The sequence below is a fragment of the Cyprinodon variegatus genome, unplaced genomic scaffold, assembly GCF_000732505.1.
Source record: "Cyprinodon variegatus isolate N-32 unplaced genomic scaffold, C_variegatus-1.0 Scaffold2200, whole genome shotgun sequence".
Classification (NCBI taxonomy): Eukaryota; Metazoa; Chordata; class Actinopteri; order Cyprinodontiformes; family Cyprinodontidae; genus Cyprinodon; species Cyprinodon variegatus.
In genome coordinates, this window is record NW_015152653.1 from 23,889 (window position 1) to 33,184 (window position 9,296).

Below are 9,296 nucleotides of genomic sequence, written 5' to 3' on the forward strand. Positions count from 1 at the left end.
ACAGAAAATTGGACTTACAGTATGATGGTGTATAGGAAACTACATAGGAGCTCTACAGGCAACAGGAACTTTGTTGTGTTTTTAAGACTCTTTTCAGAAAAGTAATTTTTCATTTTTGTTTTACAATGTAATAATGAATATCTTATCATTTGCTCTAAGATAAATTGCAATGATTGCACATAGATCAAATAAACCTTTAATCATATTTAATGCCATATTTAGTATGAATCAACTATTTTCCTACATATTTCTATAGCAATTTTTATAGATAGGGTATATTATAAAAACAGTTGGGTCAAAAATCAGTTGCTGGTAGACAGAAGACAATTTGTTTTTTTTTTGGTGTTTCTCAGTAATTATATTTTTGTGAAACATAAATGTTTAATAAAATTGTAAGTCATACAAATACCATTTGTTGTTAATTTCCTAAGTAATCAATGAACATTAGATGAGAAGATGAGAGATTGTGTTAAATACATATAATACTGGATGATATTTCTAATGAAGTTTTACCTAAAAACAAATAGTGTCATGTTTGGCTTAAGGTTCCTAACCCACATGCAGAACACTGAAGCAGGAGAAAAGTTCAAAGGTTTATTGAAGTAATTCTGTACAAAGATAAACAGATCCAGGGGTTAATCAGATCCAGGACTAGTCACGAGTGGGTTCACTGCAGAGGGGGACAGTGGAGTTAGTGGATGTCCAGGTAATTTGCAGGATGTGAGTGAGCAGGACAGTACCTGTTCTGGAGTTTGAGCTTAGCGGCTGAGGGGGGGAACCTTGAGGGTCCAGAGGGTGTCGGCAGGCTGAGGGCTTGGCGGAGGCAGAGCTTGGTTTGAGTGTTTGCAGATCACAGATTAGAGTTTCCCTTCTAGATTCTTCAGAGAGCAGGCAGGCAGGTCTTTGACAGGAATTATTCTCCAGGGTTCTTCAGAGATCAGACAGGCAGATTTCCAACAGAAAAACTCTTCAGGGTTTCTGGTTTCAGGCAGGTTCAACCTGGGAAGCAGAAAGGAGAAATCAGATCAGGTTTTCAGGGAGTCAGAGATTCGGACAGGCAGGTTGGCTCAGGCTTGCTTTCTCTGCGGGAGAAAGTCTGCGGGAGAAAAAGGCGCATGGATGAGTCTTTTGGTCAGAATCAGACACTTGGGACAAGACTGCCCCCACCCCAGAATCAGAGGCATCCACCTCCAATATGAACTGCTTGGAGGGGTAAGGTTGGACGAGGATGGGTGCACTAGAGAAAAGAGCCTTGAGTTTATTAAATGCAGCCTCAGCCTCCGCAGACCAGTGAAAAGTCCTTTTGACAGATGTTAGGGCAGTAAGAGGCTGAGCTGTCTGACTGTAGTATCGAATGAACCTTCTGTAGAAGTTAGTAAACCCCAGAAACCTTTGTAGTTGTTTACGGTTCTCGGGAGTGGGCCAGTCTAGAACCGCCTTGATCTTGTCCTCAGACGGCTTCACCTGCCCGCCCTCGAGCACAAAACCTAGGAAGGTAACAGAAGGACGGTGAAACTCACTTCTCAGATTTGACATATAGTTTGTTTTCAAGGAGTCTTTAAAGAACCAAACGGACGTGTTTCTTATGTTCAGACATGTTCTTGGAATAGATCAGAATGTCGTCAATATAGACAAAAACGAAGATATTTAGAAAATCCCTCAGAACATTGTTAACCAGGGCCTTACTAAGTACTCGAATTGCCCTAGAGGAGTCTTAAATGCAGTCTTCCACTCATCTCCTTCTCTGATTCTGAGGAGATGATAGACATTTCTTAAATCCAACTTGGTGAAAACTGTGGCTCCTTGGACGGGTTCAAAGGCAGATGCTAACAGGGGTAAAGGGTATTTGTTCTTAACAGTTATTTGGTTCAGACCTCTGTAATCAATACAAGTTCGTAGAGATCCATCCTTCTTACCCACAAAGAAACCGGCCCCGAGAGGAGATGTTTGGTTTAAGGTTCCTAACCCACATGTAGAACACATGGAAACAGGAGAAAAGTTCAAAGGTTTATTGAATAAACACAGTGAGATAATGAACTGATCCAAGGGATAATCAGATCCAGGACTGGTCACGACTGGGTTCACTGCAGAGGGGGACAGAGGGGTTAGCAGATGTCCAGGTAATTTGCAGGATGAGAGAGTGCAGGTCTGTACCTGTTCTGGAGTTTGAGCAGAGCGGCAGAGGGGGGGATCCAGGAGGGTCCAGAGGCTGTCGGCAGGCTGAGGGCTTGGTGGAGGCAGAGCTTGGTTTGAGTGCTTGCAGATCACAGGTTTGAGTTTCCCTTCCAGTTTTTTCAGAGAGCAGGCAGGCAGGTCTTTGACAGGTTTGCTTCTCCAGGGTTCTTCAGGGATCAGACAGACAGATTTCCAACAGAGAAACTCTTCAGGGTTTCTGGTATCAGGCAGGTTCAACCATAACTGGCAAAACACTCTGGTGCTGGAGTGATGTCCTCTGCCTCCTTATATACTGGTCTCCTGATGAGCAAACGAGCAACAGGTGGTGCAATCAGCTCAAGCTCCAGGAGACCTAGAACGCCCTCTGGTGGAAAAAAGTGGACAGACCTCCAGATCCCAACAGTAACCCTCAATCGACCAGGTACTGCCAGCCGGGGCCCCGGCGACGATCCGGCGAACGGTGAAGGCAGAGTGACCATCAATGTCCCGGGCTGGTGGAGGGGAGTCAGACGGAGGGCAAAGAGGGCTGGTCAGGACAGGTTTGATCTGGTATACATGGAAAGTTTGGTGGATTCGGAGTGAGGATGGCAGATGCAGGCTGACGGCAGACGGGTTGATTACAGACTCAATCTTGTATGGGCCGATGAACCTAGGAGAGAGTTTACGGGACATGGACTTGAGGGGAATGTCTCGAGTGGAAAGCCAAACCTGTTGTCCGGGTGTGTAGGTGGGAGCAGGGCGTCGTTTGCGGTCTGAGAATTTCTTATTTTGTGCGGAGGTCCGATTCACAGCTGATATGGTGTCCTTCCAAATTTTATGGCAGCGGCGGATGTGATGGTTGACAGAAGGGACAGAGATCTCCTTTTCTTTTTTTTTTTTTTTTTTTTTTTTTTTTTTTTAAAAACAGATCTCCTTTTCATCGGCGGGGAACAGGGGTGGCTGATAACCTAAAGACACTTCAAAAGGGGANTTTTTTTTTTTTTTTAAAAACAGATCTCCTTTTCATCGGCGGGGAACAGGGGTGGCTGATAACCTAAAGACACTTCAAAAGGGGACAGACCGGTAGCAGATGAGGTGAGTGAGTTGTGTGCATATTCTACCCACGGAAGATATTGGCTCCAGTATATCGGGTTGGTTGATGTGAAACAGCGTAGGGTGGATTCCAGTTCTTGATTCATGCGTTCTGTATGTCCGTTGGATTGTGGGAGATAACCGGAAGTGAGAGAAATTTTGGTATTGAGAGCAGAAGTGTTTCCAGACCTGAGCAGTGAACTGAGGGCCTCTGTCGGACAGGATTTCTTGGGGGATTCCATGAAGTCTGAACACGTGTTTGATGAGAAGTTGAGCTGTTTGGAAGGCAGTCGGAAGCTTTCTGAGGGGAACAAGATGGCAGGCTTTAGAAAATCTGTCAATGACTGTGAAGATAGTCGTCATACCTTTAGATGCTGGCAAACCGGTTACAAAATCCACAGCGATGTGGGACCAGGGGCGAGATGGAACAGGTAGCGGAAGAAGACCAGAGGGAGGCTGATGAGAGGGTTTGTTACGAGCGCAGACAGGACAGGTTTTTTTTTTCTTTAGTGTCTTTGTGGATGGATGGCCACCAGAAATGGCGAGAGATCAAGGCTATGGTTCTGCTTACACCAGGGTGAGCTGAGAATCTTGCAGACTGCATCCAGTGGATGAGGCGGGACCTGACAGAAGAGGGTACGTACGTCTTGTTGGGTGGTCCATTTCCTGGGTTGGGTTCAGAAGCTTGGGCCAATTTTATCATGTTGGAGATTTCCCAGGAAACTGTAGCCACCGTACAGCTGGCAGGGAGAACAGGGTCCGGGGTTTTGGGCTTGTCGGGTGAGTACAGGCGAGATAGAGAGTCGGGTTTGATGTTTTTGGAACCAGGCCGGTAGGATATAATCAGGTTTAAGCGGGAGAAAAACAAAGACCAACGGGAACTGACTGGAATTGGATCACTTGGCTGACTGAATGCAAGACAAGTTCTTGTGATCTGTCCATACCAGAACGGGATGCTCTGCGCCCTCCAGCCAATGCCGCCACTCTTCCAGAGCCAGTTTTATTGCGAGGAGTTCTCTATCGCCAACATTATAATTTTGCTCTGCGGGTGAAAGTGTGTGGGAGAAAAAGGTGCATGGATGAGTCTTTTGATCAGAATCAGACGCTTGGGACAAGACTGCCCACACCCCAGAATCAGAAGCATCCACCTCCAGGATGAACTGCTTGGAGGGGTCAGGTTGGACGAGGATAGGTGCACTGGAAAAAAGAGCCTTGAGCTTATTAAATGCAGCCTCAGCCTCCGCAGACCAGTGAAAAGGTCTTTTGACGGATGTCAGGGCAGTAAGAGGCTGGGCTGTCTGACTGTAGTTTCGGATAAACCTTCTGTAGAAATTAGCAATACCCAGAAACCTTTGTAGTTGTTTGCGATTTTCGGGAGTGGGCCAGTCCAGAACCGCCTTGATCTTGTCCTCAGACGGCTTCACCTGCCCGCCCTCGAGCACGAATCCTAGAAAGAGAACAGAAGGACGGTGAAACTCACACTTCTCAGCTTTGACAAAAAGTTTATTTTCGAGGAGTCTTTGGAGAACCAAACGGACGTGTTTCTTATGTTCAGACATGTTCTTGGAGTAAATCAGGATGTCGTCAATATGGACAAAAACAAAGATATTGAGAAAATCTCTCAGAACGTTGTTAACCAGGGCTTGAAAACAGGCAGGAGCGTTGGTCAGACCAAAAGGCGTTTTTAGGAGTTTTAAATGCAGTCTTCCACTCATCTCCTTCTCTGATTCTGAGGAGAGGATAGGCGTTTCTTAAATCCAACTTGGTGAAAACTGTGGCTCCTTGGACGGGTTCAAAGGCAGATGCTAACAGAGGTAAAGGGTATTTGTTCTTAATAGTTATTTGGTTCAAACCTCTGTAATCAATACAAGGTTGCAGAGATCCATCCTTCTTACCCACGAAGAAGAAACCGGCCCCGAGAGGAGAAGAGGAAGGCCGAATAATTCCGGCGGCTAAGGAATCATTTATATACTTCTCCATGGTCTCCCTCTCGGGCTTGGAGATATTATAGAGTCGACTGCTGGGGAGGGGAGCCCCAGGTAACAGGTCTGTGGCACAGTCATATGGTCTATGTGGTGGAAGAGACCACATAGACCAACCATAACTGGCAAACACTCTGGCACTGGAGAGACGTCCTCTGCCTCCTTAAATACAGATCTCCTGATGAGCAGATGAGCGACAGGTGGTAGCAGTCAGCTCCGGCTCCAGGAGATCTGGTACGCCCTCTGGTGGAGAAAGTGGACAGACCTCCAGATCCCAACAAATAGCATTTGCAATCATTTTTAAAGGACATACTAGATACATACGGCCCTGAATCTCTAATAAATACACTTCTTGCTTCAGTTAACAATACTTTAAGTCGTTTGCACGACTGTTAGATTAATGGTAGCTTACTGCTTCACTGTTGATATTACTATTTGATAAATATTAAAGTAAGGCTCAAATAAAAGTGAAAGTATTGCATAATAGGATAATAATGTGTCACTTAGGCAGTGCAACCTCATTATCCCGCAGCCAAGCATTAATAATTCATTGGCAAGAGACATTGTGGTCGTATAAGTGCATGGAAAAGGCATAACTCATGGCCAGTTGGTACTAATGCACAAACTTAAGGCTTATGTGCATGTTGTCCAAAATGAACTCCTCTAAGCCTATTTTTTGATATTTTTTTAAATAGTCCTACATGTGACTGGTAAAACTTCTGATTGTTCCAATTCCAAAGTTAATGCTCATAAATGAGCCTCATAATTAAAAAGGATAAACATCTCCGTTCCCGCCGCTGTGTAAATGCCAAAAAAGGGTTTTCATACACTTTTGGCGATATACATCAACAGGCCTGGGAAAACCTCCTCATAAAAGAATAAGGACTTTTTTTAGCAATATTGGAAAAATATAAAGGCAGATAGCCTGCCTTAACCCAGATATTCTTCCTATTTGCAGATAATCTCTATCTGCTCGAATTAATGTTTAATACAGTTAAATTAAGGACAATTAACTTTTTTAGATCAGTTTTTGAGAGTATTTTTTTTAAGTTAATGTTTTGTTTTTTGAAACTTTAGTGGGTTTATTTAATATATTGCTGTCATTATTATTATTATTCAATGTTTTTTTATTAATAGCTATGTTTAGTGATTTGTTCATGTGGTTTACACTTCAGGGCCTCCATAAAAAAAGTTTTAAGACATATTCTAATGTTTTGAAAGTTAGACATTGCCTCATATAGTTAAGATTTCTGAACAGATTGCACTACTAACAGGTAGAACTACATAAAACGTTCCTAGATAAATCAACAGTTTATGGGAAGTGAAATCAGTCATATATTTCTGCAGGAATTTCTGGAGAGCAAATTCACCAAATGCCTTTAAAATCAATCTGGATCTATTTTTGGTTATTCTGAGTTTTTCAGAAAAGTTGGCATAGTTGAAAGTGTCAGAACATCGTCTATTGGACTCCTCTGTGCAAAGAAGCTCATCATCTCGCTCTGGAAAAAGACTTTAAAAGCCCTGCATCTCGGAGAGGACTCTGAATCAGTGGTGAACTGGGAGAGGTTGAAATAACATGGAGCCCACACAGTGAACAGTAATCCTGCTTCACTCAGGTATCACTGCTTAGAGGGGTTGGTTAGTGGGAGAGATAATATTGATTTAATAGTTATTCATTAAGTGATGTTTTTTATTTAATCTGTTCATTTGTCTTATGTTTATTCCTGAAATGAGGAGAGTTGCTCTTTAATGACAAATTTTGTATTATTGTACTTTGGCCTTTCAATAAAAAACATTTTAAGACAGAAGAAAGTGTGAAAACAGGTAAAACAGGTAATTCTCAAACCTGATGCACTAGAAGCAGAACAGTCTCACTGAAAACATTCAGCTTCATGTTGTGCTTCTTTAAGAAAATCTAAGATTCATCCTCAATGATCCAATAGTTTCAGTTCTTCCACAGGGGATCTAATTAATGAAAACAAAACAATCACAATTTCTTAAATCACCTCCTCTTATTCTTTAACATTTAAGTGACAACAGAAAGGATCCAAAGTAAAACACCCAAATGATACAGACAGCAAAAACACAAATTAATCAGAGGTTTTCAGAGCCGTTTATCAACTTCTCCCTCCTTTCACCAAAGTATATATTTTTAGATTAATTGAAAAAGAATAATGATTTAGTATTAAATATTGACAGGTTCATTTAACATTCATGTTAAAATTGAAGCTGAAAGCTTAAATGCAGCCTATTAACGTCATCATATTGTGCGTTCACACAAAATGGTATTCAAATGCCCAAAGCAATCAATTTGTATAGCCCCAATTACACTATCCTTTTGAAACCGTGCCAAAATTGGTCCGAGTACGGTAACCATGAAAAATGTTGAGTGTAAATGGCACGCACAACTGAACCGGATCGTGCCAGACTCAACCGAACCGTACTAAACTGGTTCTAGTTCAACAGTAGTGCAGTTGTGGCTCTGTTCTCAGATAACAAAGAGCACATGAGCAGACCGTATCTCCTATTTACAGTCAGCTTCCAGTAGATGGCGGTAGGTGGAGGCTGGCTTCTAAGCAGGTTGATAGGTGGAGGCTGGCTCCTCAGCACACTGATGGGTGAAGGCTGGCCCCTCAGAAGACTGATGGGTGGAGGCTGTCCCGAGTGGAAAGCCATACCTCCTACTCTGGGGCAGGGCGTCTCTTGGAGTTCGCAAAGCGCTAGGCTAGGTTCTTGTGATCAGTCCATACTAAAACCGGGTGTTCAGCTCCCTCAAGCCAGTGTCTCCACTCCTCCAATGCCAGTTTGATGGCCAGAAGTTCACGGTCCCCAACGTCGTAGTTTTGTTCTGCTGGTGAAAGTCTACGAGAGAAAAATGCACAAGGGTGAACTCTTTGATCAGAATCGAGTCTTTGGGACAACACAGCTCCTACACCAGAGTCAGAGGCGTCCACTTCGAGGATGAATTGCTTGGTTGGATCGGGCTGGATTAACACAGGGGCTCTGGAAAACAAAGTCTTTAGTTTATCAAACGCGTTTTGTGCTTCGGGGGTCCACTGGAAGGTCTTTTTGACTGAAGTTAGAGTTGTAAGAGGAAGAGCTGTCTGACTGTAGTTCCTGATAAATCGACGGTAGAAATTGGCGAAACCCAGGATCTCTGCAGCTGTTTACGGTTTTCAGGAACCGTCCAATCCAAAACTGCTTTTATCTTTTCTTCAGATGGCTTAACCTGCCCGCCCTCGAGCGCAAACCCTAAAAAGGTGACTGAAGGTTGATGAAACTCGCACTTTTCGGCTTTAACAAAAAGTTTGTTCTCCAATAATCTTTGCAGGACCAGGCGGACATGTTTCTTATGCTCAGAAAGATCTTTAGAATAGATCAGGATGTCATCAATGTAAACAAACACAAAGACATTTAAAAAGTCTCTGAGGACATCGTTGACCAGGGCTTGGAAACAGGCAGGGGCCTTAGTGAGACCAAAAGGCATGACTAGATACTCGAACTGGCCCAAAGGAGTCTTGAAGGCTGCCTTCCATTCGTCACCATCTCTAATCCTGAGAAGGTGATAAGCATTCCTTAAATCGAGCTTAGTGAAGACAGTAGCCCCTTGTACTGGTTCGAAGGCTGATGCTAGTAACGGGAGTGGGTACTTATTTTTAACTGTTATTTGGTTAAGGCCTCTGTAGTCGATACAAGGTCTTAGAGAACCATCCTTTTTGCCCACAAAAAAGAAACCAGCTCCCAGCGGAGAAGAAGAGGGACGGATTATTCCAGCAGCTAAGGACTCATTAATATATTTTTCCATAGTTTCACGTTCTGGTTTGGAAATATTGTAAAGTCTACTGCTGGGTAAGGGAGCTCCAGGTAATAGCTCAATCGCACAGTCATATGGTCTGTGAGGTGGAAGAGACGTAGCACTGACCTTACTGAAGACAGGAGCCAGATCATGGTACTCAGAAGGGACAGGAGTAAGGTCAGGAGAGTCCATCTCCCCCCCGCCTCTAGGAGACCTTACAGTGGGAGCTGCAGAACGGAGGCACGTTTCGTGACATGAGGTCGACCATGACT

General features: G+C 43.6%; 1 protein-coding gene across 1 annotated transcript; it reads right to left on the reverse strand.

Moving 5' to 3' along the window:
* Positions 1 to 7,948: 7,948 nt before the first annotated feature.
* Positions 7,949 to 9,033, reverse strand: LOC107080664 (RNA-directed DNA polymerase homolog). Its single transcript, XM_015368871.1, has 2 exons — positions 8,480 to 9,033; positions 7,949 to 8,090 (listed from the first exon to the last, which is right to left on the reverse strand). The coding sequence occupies exons 1-2, from the start codon at positions 9,031 to 9,033 to the stop codon at positions 7,949 to 7,951; spliced, it is 696 nt and encodes a 231-aa protein (XP_015224357.1).
* Positions 9,034 to 9,296: the final 263 nt, after the last annotated feature.

Coding starts and splice junctions, on each gene's coding strand:
- LOC107080664 (XM_015368871.1), bottom strand. CDS start 9,033: ATGGAAAAATATATTAATGAGTCCTTAGCTGCTGGAATAATCCGTCCC. Junction 8,091..8,479: donor CCTTCAGTCACCTTTTTAGG/GTTTGCGCTCGA, acceptor TTTCTCTCGTAG/ACTTTCACCAGCAGAACAAA.